A 12,401-nucleotide genomic window follows, 5' to 3' on the forward strand; every position below is an offset into this window, starting at 1 on the left:
ATATATATGTATGTAAAAGCCTTAAGACGAAATAAGACGTCAAAATAATATCAGTTAGGGGCGTTTCTAGTGGGCGCGGCTATAGCCCAAAACATTTCGTTTACGCCCCGCGTCGGTCAAAATGTCGCACAAGTTTTATAAATTTAAAATGATAATAATAATTTTCATTATTGTTGGCATCAGTTAATGAATTGCATAATTTGCATGGTGTTTTGAAAATCGTGGTATCTACGTACAGTATATAATCATCTGCAGTATGTAAGGCATCCCAAATAATCATAAATCACAAATCCTTTTTTGGTTATTATTTTTTTTCTTTATAAAACACTCCCGATGAGTTAAAAAACTCATTGTGGGACGGGAGGAACTTGCAATACATAGGAGGGAGTTAATAGGGACAAAAATAAACAGGTACAAAAAGAAACAGTACAAAAATAAAAAAAAATATAATATTTTTACATAGAAAATAGTTTGTACATTACAGTTTCTTACATCTCAGATTTTAGATTTAATTATTTTTTATTTCGTACTAGAGCAATCCCGATGAGTTACATAACTCATTGTAGAACGAGAGGAATTTACAATAAATAGGTGGGATTAAATGGGTAAAATTTTATATAAGTATTGTAATATTTTTGCCTTTTCACCATTTTCTTTTATTTTTATTTGTTTAAAACAATATAAAATTTTCTTCTCTCTTGGCTATGACCGATATTTAATTTTTTCTCTAAGGCTTTGCATATGTGTTCGCAGGGATGGAAAATTCCTCCCCTACAACACATAAGACTCCATGAAAATTGGACCCTTTTCTTTGATATCTACAGAAAGCTACTTAAAGCTCTCTTGTACTATATATCTTCATAGACATATGTACTCAACTAATTAATACGTTATTTACGAACTTGAACGCAAATATTTCCGTATTTATATTGTAATTAAATTCCATCAAACGTTGTGTAATTTTTTGATTTATGATATAGGATTTTAATTACCTTCATTTTTGTGGTAACCCCCTTGGTTCTGATCGAGGTGTTGAGTTTCACAATTTAATTGGTCTTTCCATTGCAAACCTAGACTTAAATGAATTCTCTGGATGAGCTAACTTTCCTATTGTAATTATTCTGATTCCCTGCACCCTAACAAAGTCGTAGTTAAACGCTGATAAAAGATATTATACATGTTTATTTGGACAAGTAATTAAATATAACTCAAATGGTTAATCGTTAGTAAATTTGATTTTGGTAAACTCTTGGGTCTGTTTGGCGCCACTCCTTTTTGATTCTGCTGCTATAAGGTACATGTAAGGATTGATTTAGTAGGTTAATGTAATTAGTTAATTGCATATTTTACGAACTCGGAATAGCCCATTTGCTGGCATAATTTGGCTCCAAATCCTCCTGCAAGTAAACGAGATGATCGTGAGTCAACAAGAAATTTGCACAATCCTTTGACATGGCTCTTTGATTGATACCTAAGTTATCGCGTCCCAAAAAGCCTTCCACGTCATCATGTACTGCCTTCAAGTTTCCCCTCGGGTCTCGATACCCCCAAATTCCGACCCCTCCTTGGACTACAATTTACTTAGGGCGAACCGGTTTCGTCCTATATACAATCATATACTCACGGTTGGTGTGGACTTACGGGTCGTGAATCCTCATTCCACGTTTAAAAGAAAATGCGAGAGTGGTCTATAAGACCTAAAATGCAAGCTGTATGCAGGTCCGCATTCTCCAGTAAACAGTACATACGAATAAATATATGTATACATACAGTTTGGGAAAGGTTTATAACTCACAATACGAGGCTATCTACCTCGCATTCCGAGTTCGGATCTCGCACGAAGAGTTCTGCGAAACTCTAGGATTGGTAACCGAATATATACGTAAGAATAAGGTTATACTAATAAATACTAGTAGAATAAGGTCTTATTTGATAGTTTGTTTTGGAGAGCTATCGAACTCCAGGCTTTTGTTTGTTTGGTTTTGACGTTTTTATTTAAGAGAATCGCCATCTCTATTTGATTTGGTTAATGGTCTTGTTATAGGAGCGACCACTGCCTCCTATTGATGAACTGTATTTGTTTTAAATCTTACCTCCAGGGTTCAACATTAATTTTTGTTCATCCTATCCCGTGATTTTCCAATTGTTTCAAGTATTTGGTTGCCACATTAGAGAGTACTCGACTCTCAAATGTCTCAGGCAACTGATGGGGTTCTGTATGAGCACCCAATCAATAATATTCAAATGTTTTGTATAATTATTCGATATAAATCTTGCTAACCCGTGATTTTTCAATTGTCGTTTGTGATTGATAGGTATTTGAGCGCACGCAGCTTCCAGCTGGTTCAGATAACTAATAAAATCTATGTGACTATCTAAACAATGGTATTCAAATGTTTTATGTAATATTTCGATATAAATCTGGCTAACCCGTGATTTTTCAATTGTCGTTTGCGAACGATAGGCATTTGTGAATGACCCAAATCGATGCACATTGCACAATAACATCCTGATGATTATCCTTATACTCTGATAAGTTATCTAGTTACGGCCAAGGTCGTTTCCAAACTATGCAGTTGACCCAGTTCCCCGTACGTCTTTATTTGTAAACAAATAATATAACCATCTCCTGACACACTAACCTAAATGTGAGATTTGTTTATTTTGAAATTCCTTAGAAGTCATTTGTGCCTCTTTACTTTTATTGTGCATTGTTAATTTAAATATTTTTAAATCCTTTATTGAAGTTAAACTATTTTTCATTTTCCGAATTTAGTAAATTTACTAGGTTAAATGAAGAATAAATATAAATATATATTTAAGTACACATATCTCTATTGTCAAAATATGTTAAATAAGAGTACATATATTAATAAATAAATATAAAATATATGATTCTACATAGTCTGGAATATTAATAAATACATATTTTCTTTTTTCAATAATATCGATATGTCCTCGGGTAGGTATTAAAATCGCTACCATTTCGATGCTTCGATTAATAAGTAAAATACATATATATAAATACATTACTCATATATTTATTCTTTATATACAATATATTACTTTATTTTATATAAATAAATACATAATATACATATATTAATGTGTAAAGCTTTGTTTTGTTGTTTTTTAATAATTTAATTGATATACCATAATCAGCTGTATCTCCTCACTCCTAGGTCCTGAAAATTATTTATAAAAGGAAAACTTACCCCCCACCAAGATTTTTCCAGTTGGGTGCCACACAACAAATCTTGTAAAAGAAATCCTACCTAATTAACTGTATTTTCCAAATATTTTCAAAATTAATCTTTTCGACTATTTATTCCTATTTAAAATTTTATTCTTGCTCGATTCATATAAATTAGCTGATATTTAAAATTCGTGATATAGATGTGCCGGAAAATTATAAATTATTTAGGTCGAACTATTTTTGTTGTTTTCACTCTTTTTTAATTTTTTTTTTTTTTATATAAATTTATAAGAAAATTCATCCCGAATTGCGCAAACTTTTAAATATTTCGATTCTGAATAAATTAAATATCTGTTTAAAACTTTCTTCTAAATTTCACTGTTTTCACCAATATTTTAAAGTATTTACAATTATTTTTTTTTTTCGAATTGTTACTTTTAGAACAAAGGTTTGAGCGATTATTATTATTGAATCCTTTTTTTTTTGTGTTTGATTGATGCAAAATTATAATCTATTTTTAAATATCAATCCGCGAACCCGTTCACTCTAGATTAACGATAAAACTCTCCACTAAATTCTAATGTTTTCACTTTGAATGAAATAATTATTTTTAAATTTTAATAATTCACTTTTAACACTTTTTGCACTATCCACTTTTAACACTTTTAAGCACTTCACACTTTACTTTTAAAGCACTGAGTTTAAACTGTATTTATTTTCACTGTTTGATTTAAATTAACTGACTTATTAAATTTCACTGACTCTAGCACTTGTACTTTTCACAAAATTTTCCTAAGTCCAGGGGCTTATTTAAAATTTAACACTTAAAGATTTTTCACTGTTAATCCTACCAAAGACGTAGTACTGCCACGTAACAACTTTTCGAATCCTCGGCGCGACTGTCTCCTGACTGATGTGTTCCATCTTTTATACCCCTCTCAGGTTCCAAAAGACGTATCTGAATTTCTCTTGATGCTTAATTCTATCTCCTATCAACTCGTAAATCCGAACACCCCTTCCATCAATATCGATTGTGCTTCCATAAGATGTTCTGCTTTCCGGCTCAAGGCGGTGGTCAGTTTCCATCTCACAAATCTAAATCGATAGGGTCCGAATCGGGTAAGTCTGTGTTAATCGCCCAAGCTTCCTTTGTCCTGTGTTCATACAAAATGTAGTTAAATTCTCATGATTTTGTGTTCCTTTTTTTTCTCAATTTGCGATAGGTCCGTCCTCAATAATATATATATACATCTCAATTTTATGCATCTCGCGCGAAAAATGCCTAAATCCATGTTGAAATCCCTACTATGCAGTTTAGAATTTCGATTTGTTTAAATTCTACTTAATTTTATTGTCACTTATATGAGCTTTTCCATTTCCACCCGCACTTTCTCTTCTTTAAGTCGCAGATTCGAATTTTCCCTTTTACTTTGAATTTTATATTATTCGCGACGTTTTCCTGCACAGTTTTCTTCTTTATTCTTTTGTTATTTCTCATAACTCTATAACTAGTTATTTTCCAAGTCGTATTTATTTATTTCACGGATAAATTTGAATTGTATCACTTTTCTCCACTTGGATTATTCTTTATCTCCGTTCTTTACCCTTCCTTTTATCTTTTCTCCACTTTTCCCGATGTGTGTGGTCTCCAGGAAAATTTCATACTTCATCTATTATTAATTAATATATAATTTTCCACACTTCTATGGGAGATATACCTAATTAGACTCTGGGATATCTGTCATTTTTATTGTTTTATTCAATCTCCGCCCAATTTTCTATCTTTCTCATACCAGGATTCACATAAAACATATGCATTGACATCTGTTTACGTTTAAAATTTTGGTACTAGACTCGTAAATTTAGTTTAATTTCAAACCTATTAATTTTAATCTCTTTTGCCTAATCTAAATACTTCATAAGCCCAACGTTAAAGTTAATCGCTTTTCTAATCGTTTATTACCTTAACGTAAATAAAAATCATGTTCGGATTTCGATTGTTTATCCTTCAAAATATACATGAGACCGCCAACCTTTTATCTTGTTTCGATCCCTCCGTAATATTGGGTAACTCTAATATATATCTAACCTAATAATTATGTAAAATGTCTACTTTTCCTGAATCTAATCTATCGCTATATGTTTAGTTTTACTGTCTTCTTCTGATACTCGATTTTCACGTCCCTAGGACCTTCGTAGCAGTCCAAAATCTCTGTATTATCCTTCCATTCGGTCGCCGCACTTTTCTAAAATGTGTATTTTTTTTGCGAGATTTTTCATTCAAAATTGATTTACCAATATGTCCGTTTCATCTTAAATTGATAACGATTAATTTCCATTGTTTCCAACACTCACTCCTCGCTTTAGTACGATTTTTATCGAACATGACACCCTCCTTCTATCATAAATAATTGCACTACAGTTGAAATTCCGCCAGTAACTTTCCTTCGCTTTTCCCGTCCTTTTTTTATACTATCACGTTTATAATTTTTTTCATTGCATTTTTGTGTGTGCGCTTTACAACTTGTAAAACTTCCAAGCACCCGATTTCAATGGTTCGATACCCCATAAATGTCTCAGTTATTGTAAACATTCCCAGGAGTTTGTCACCTTGAAAGTCGATGTTGACCCTAAAGTGCGTTCACCTCTAATTTCTGTGAGAATCGAAATGTCGTTAATTATCTTTTTTATTGCCCGATCCACAGTTCATTCCTTTGTCTGTATTTGGTGTACGCCTCTCCGTTCACTGATTGGTTACTCAAAATTTTATAGCTCTTTGTTCAGATCTATTGGTTGACAAAATTCAATATTTATTTTTAGGCCTAGGAAAGGGGAAGTACCAGTCGTCCTAGACGATTTTACGACCTCTCTGCTTTCGTCCCGGAACCTTGATTTAATTTCAACTATTACAGGTGTCTACTGCAAGCAAGCTGGATCAATTCTTTCTCCGCCAGATGTCGTTAGCATGTCCGTTTTCATAAATAATTTGCATATTTTCTCGCAGCTATGGTTTATCTGTTTTTTTTTCACTGTGATTTAAAGCCTTTCATCACAGTATTTTGATATCAAAAAACCTTCACCGTCCAATGCTTTGTTTTTCTTTTGAAGTGGAAAAAATATCTTTCCATTCCGTTAAATATTTTCCTTGGTGCCGTCATTTTGTTCGGGATAAAACTCATTTTTTCTTCTGTTTTCCCATATTTAACTGAAACGTACGTATATATTAGCAAACAGATTTATTATGAATTGGTTAAATTTTCCCTTAATTTTGAATATCATTTTAACGAAAGTACAATAAATAATTGAACAATCTACACGATTGTACAATTGAAAAGATGAATAACCCTTTTTTATATTCGAATAACTTTAGGTACTTTATTAAAAACTTTATTGTAAATTTTATACCAGCTACTTTTTGTAATATCTTATACTAGGGCAGACCCTGTGAATTCTCGAAAAATCTGTTTGCAATTTAAACTAGAGCAATTTTATGTTAAAATCTTATATTAGGTATAGAAAGGTATTTATGGCATGTCTGAATTCTTCACATTCATTTCCAATTTTTCTGTGCCCAAAAATTGGCGTGACTGAAAGCCAAAAAAATATAATTTATATGTAAAAAGAAAAAATTGTACATTATTTATAATTATTATATTTGAAATACTTTTTACATGAAAAAAAAGTTCTACTATATAATCATTTTTAGGCGCCCCAATTACAAATAACAATCACACATAACAGCGGAATTTTCAATTGAAAATAATATTTAACTATTAAAATAAAGAAACTTAAGAATTTTAAAAAAATCTACAAAATAAACTGTTTTCATATTTTTTTTACTATGTCCAAATATTTTCTGAAACTTAACCACCGTGCACTTTTTTAAGTTCAAATTATGTCTAAAATATAATGTTTTCTTTTTTATTGGTGAAACATACAAAAAACCTTTACTCACTTGTGGAAGAGGTCAAATTATAAAAAACAGAAAATTTCACTAATAACTTTAAAAGTAATCATTTGATTAAATAAAAAAATACGTAATAGAAATTACTGGACATACCGTCCGGGAGTCAGACGACCTTTTCGGCTTAAGCTGTGGCCGTTACTAAAGAATAACGCTGTAAGTGCTTGGGGACCTGCACACGAATACAGTTACGTGCGCCTCAGAGTGTAGGAGTAACGTACGGCGAGTTTTCTTTATCGGAACAGAAGTTTGATATTTCCGAGTGTTATATTTTAATTAATTCTTATGAATACATTAATAAAATCGCTAATTTTTCTAGGGAGATTCCTCGGGAAGTTACTAATTCATCGTTTACAAAAAAAAAATCTGGTGCTTCCCGCTCATCTTATAGTTGAAAAACGTTTAATAAAATTAGCAAACCGTTTTACATAAGATATTTAATGGTAAGGTCCTATTTTTATTTATCTTATACATAAATAACTTGCATCCCTGGGAATCACTCTAGAAACATTTAAGATTTTAGTAATGCGTGTTGCGTGTCGTATCTTGTGATATATATAAGAAGGAGGTAGCGCAATATGGCATAACCCCCCACAAAATAAATCAAAGTTCTAGAGTTCATTGAACCAGAGTTACGGACAGAGTCACAACCGACATTAGAACCGATTTGTAATTATTATTACAATGTTACAGTCAATGTCAAGTCAATGTTACATGTGTTGAAAAGTATTGTCACGATATTGATTATTTTTATGAAATTTTATATTTTTTTGTTACTTGATTACTATTATTTCCAATGTAAAATAACATATGACAGGGTCTCACGAGTGTCATGCGTAGTGCGTCATGCGTCATTCGTCATGCCGGAATATCGGCAAACTGCACCTAAAGGGTCAAGGAATATTATTGCATTGCACTACCACTTCACAGTTTTACAGAAATAAATTATATCAATTTCAGGGTAACATTCACAAGCAGAATAATCCCAGTCTGTCTCCACACCGGCACAACTCTTCCTGACAGTGGGTTCATCTTCACTGGGTGGAATGACTTACTCACCATACCTCCCCAGAAGGTTAGAACACATTTCTCTGCCTTCAGAATGAACAATGACCGATGATGTGATAACGATAAGATTGACAGCTGTGGCTGGTACTAAATGTACATTTGTTTAAATAGATATCTAACCATCACGCCGTCTCCCCGCAGGGGTAGGCAGAGAGGATGGACCCCCACACAACTCTGTTTTAACACACACTCCTCGCTTCACGCACATTCATACATAGGTTCTGTTAATCTGAATCTTGAGATGACCCAAGTACTTGCCATGTCTACCTTGGGAGTCCCAGACTCCTTCTACCATCCACTCCTTTCTCCGTACATTCGCTCTACATGTCAAACCCATCTTAGGGTCCCTTTATAAAACTTTTCCACAAAGCTTACATTATTGAATTCTTTCCCGATCTCCACATTTTTATGGTATTTCTACCACTCTGAAGAGGAGAAATGAAATGTTGATTAAAGCACACACTTAGAAGTAGCTGCTTCAAATCCTCGCGTGTAATTTCACGATAAATTATTAAAAGTAATGTACATATTTATTTGTGGCACGTTCCAGAGTGGAAGATACTCTCAGTATCGCCCTGGTGTAAGATCTTCATCCGGATCGAATTTATCTTGAAATGGCTTTAGTCGTGTTTGGTGACCAGATCAGGTACTTCCCCACCTTCCTCTACTTCATCTCCTTCGCCTCCCCACTTCCTCAATTGGTGATGTCATAGAGACTTGTGTAGTATTTTCATTAAAAAACACATTTTTTCAAAACCTCACTTCACATTGTAATACTATACGGATTTTTCTCATTGGATAAAACAATTAGTTGGTACGTTTTTCAACATTTCAGACGACAATGCAGAGAATATCTCAGCAGGAGTGCTCTAGAACATTCACCGCTGGCAGCTTTCAGCACCCTGCCGGCATAAAACATGACCTGGAGATTTGTAGCCGCCCAGTCAACACAGCTGGAGTATGTCCGGTATGTAACACTGGGATGCATTGTACACCAAACTCATTATAATACTGAGGTTTTTTATTATTTTCATTATAAAACATTAATATAACAAGAATGTAATTAATAACAAAAGAGTAGTCATGTCCCGCTGCTCCATAGCAGCTTCTCTACAGGTTCTAACATTATATTTATAATATAATAAACATAAAGCGCAATCATTTTGATTATTAAATTAAGATTTAATTAAACGACAATGTCTATATTATGTAATTCAATGTTTAATCTTTTCTTCTTCTTCTTCTGATTGCTCTCTTCTCTCGGAATGTATCTACTATTAAGGAGAAACGACTTCCTTAATTAATTCCTCCCGTGGATTATCATTTGGGTAACTTTTTCATATTATATGATTAAGTTATATTATACGATTGTGATGAAACAATAACACGAAATATGTTAAAAGATAGAACTGAGGATTCTGTGTCAAATGATTTTGTGAATTACTTCTCGGATAGCATCAGCAACATGTTACATAAATGCAATCACAAAGCTACTAATATTGTACTGGAAGAACTGCCTCACAGTTTATTTATACCAAGAGCTACTATAACTGATATTGAAAACATTGTTAAAAAAATGAAAAACTCTAAAAGCACAGGTATTGACAATATAAGAATGTTTGATTTAAAAAGAAATATAAAAACTCTTGGGCCAATAATTACTCATTTAATCAATACGATAATAAAGCAAGCAAAAATTCCACAAGAATTTAAATGTAGCATTACTAGACCAATATTTAAAGGTGGAAAACACATTGAACTGGGAAATTATAGGCCTATTAGTATACTACCTGCGTTAGAAAAAATTCTCGAAAAATTTTTATCAAATAAATTAAATAATTACATTGAAAAATTCGCTATCATAGATCCAAATCAATATGGCTTTCAAAGAAAAAAAAATACTGAAAAATTACTGCAAGATTTTTCCAATTACATAAATAATCAATTAAATAATAAATTACATGTTATTGTGTTATTTATCGATAACTCTAAAGCTTTTGACACAATTAACTCTAAAAAACTGCTAGAAACCTTAGAAAAAAATGGAATAAGAGGAAATGTGTTAAATTTATTTAAAGATTATCTTAGAAATAGAAAAATATGTACCAAAATAAATAATACTTTTAGTAAAACAAAGAATGTATCTGCAGGAGTTCCACAAGGTTCCATATTGGGACCTACACTATATATAATTTATGTAACTATAATGAAAAAACTTTTCTCTTTTGTTAAACATTTTGTATTTGCAGATGATACGGCATTGGTCATATCACATAAAGATCTAAAAATTGCAATTGAACTCATGCAAATTGACTTTAATCAACTTTGTAAATGGTCACATGATGCAGGACTATTAATAAATGCTAAAAAAAACAAAGTTATGCATATAAGATCACCTAATGCCAGATTTCAATTCAATCCTAATATTATTTCTCATAGTTTTAATTGCATCCATAAAAATATCCCGACTAATTGTAAATGTGAAAGCTTAGAATTAGTTACAGAATATGTCTATCTTGGTGTTACAGTAGATTGCTTTTTCAAATGGGACAAACATATTAAAAAAACCTGTAAAAGACTCAGATCAATTGCTGGCAGAATGTACACATTAAATTTTTTCCTATCAATTGAAACACTTAAAATAATTTATATGTCAATGGCAGAATCTATTATAAGATATGGATTAACCATATGGGGAAATACTAGTACAACCAATCTGAAACAAGTCCAAGTTGTACAAAACGCAATTGTAAAATTACTAGTCGTCCCTAATATTTTTAAACAGAGACATAATACACCGTTGCTGTTTCAGAGTGCCAAAATTTTACCTGTTAAGGCTATACTATGGCAAAAAATCATAATTCAGTATATATTTACCCCGCAGCATAAAGAAAAATTAGAACATAAATACAGTACTAGATTCACGCGCAATGACGGGTTAATAGTTCCGAAATTTAATAATAAATACGGACAGAGAACGTTTGAATACAACATACCGAAGATATTTAATTTATTACCTGACACTATAAAGCAATGTAAATCTATGAATAAGGTTAAATATATGGTGAAAAATTGGCTATCGGAAAAAAAATATTTATTTTAATATGTATGAAATATTGTATGAAAAAATTGTTAATTCTGTAGATATAAGATGTAAATTATAACTTTAAAAAATGTATTTGAAACTAACTTTAAGCACCTGTTGACAAGCCAATTCAATCGGCTTAGCAGGACTTGTTTTTTGATATTATGTATTAACTATTTATTCAATAATAAAAAAATTAGGTAGGTATATAAGTACCAACTTACAAATCTTAAGTTTTCAGAAGAAATATTGATTTAATAAGAGAAAAACGAAAACATACATTTGTTGGGTGCGAGGACTTTTATTCACAGAACTACTAGAGTTAGGTTAGGTTAGGTTAGGTTAACCAAACCATTTCCATTGACCATGAATGTAAACACTGACTACTTACCGGTTTTAAAGAAGCGATTAATTAATTAAAATGAATTAATAATCTGCCATTTGAAGTGTGTTCACCTTATCACTTTATTTGTTCTCAGGGCTGGTACAGCGGCAGCCCGCTGACTATTTCCAACAGCCCCAGGGTGGCCTGTACTCACCTGCTGGTGGGGTTGAAATCCTTGTATAAATCTTCACCCTGCATATTGACCCATACGCGGATATCTACCTTCGTCCCTTGGATAGAGGGTATTGTGTGGCCTGAAAGTGTTGTTGTTTAGGACCGTGTTTTAAGCAATTTGTAAATTTATTTTTTTTATAACAATTTTTTTTAAATACTGAAGACAATATTAGTGATTTTTTCAAACTAAAATCTGAAACAGAAAAATCAGAAAAGGAAACGGTCACATCTGGGACCAGATGTCCAGATGTGACCGTTTCCTTTTCTGATTTTTCTGTTTCAGATTTTCGTTTGAAAAAATCACTATATTGTCTTCAGTATTTAAAAATATTATAATTTGAGGTTTTACTCAATAAGTTATTCCGAAAAATAATAATTTTTTTTTAATTCTGCATATAATGGTATCAATAGAATTAGTTAAGGGGGAAAGTTGCCCTAATCCCCCCCACCCCTCCTTGCCCTCTCTCTGCCCCTCTGTCGATGCCCATGATGTGTATACACGGTCTCTGGAAACTTATAGTACAAGCGG

The 12,401-nt window shown here is 32.1% G+C and overlaps 1 protein-coding gene across 3 annotated transcripts in view; it reads left to right on the top strand.

Moving 5' to 3' along the window:
• LOC149420035 (clotting factor B-like) overlaps positions 1-12,031 on the top strand; it is a 78,807-nt gene extending 66,776 nt beyond the window's left edge. For all 3 annotated transcript variants that reach the window (XM_089637430.1, XM_089637431.1, XM_089637432.1), the window contains 3 exons: positions 8,121-8,235; positions 9,064-9,195; positions 11,793-12,031. In XM_089637430.1, coding sequence (XP_089493556.1) covers positions 8,121-8,235; positions 9,064-9,195; positions 11,793-11,972 — 427 coding nt within the window. In that variant the 3' untranslated portion in view covers positions 11,973-12,031. The remainder of the gene's footprint in view (positions 1-8,120; positions 8,236-9,063; positions 9,196-11,792) is intronic.
• The last annotated feature ends 370 nt before the right edge of the window (positions 12,032-12,401 follow it).

The sequence above is a fragment of the Hesperophylax consimilis genome, chromosome 11 (assembly GCF_061612785.1).
Source record: "Hesperophylax consimilis isolate HC1 chromosome 11, BYU_Hcon_1.0, whole genome shotgun sequence".
Taxonomy (NCBI): domain Eukaryota; kingdom Metazoa; phylum Arthropoda; class Insecta; order Trichoptera; family Limnephilidae; genus Hesperophylax; species Hesperophylax consimilis.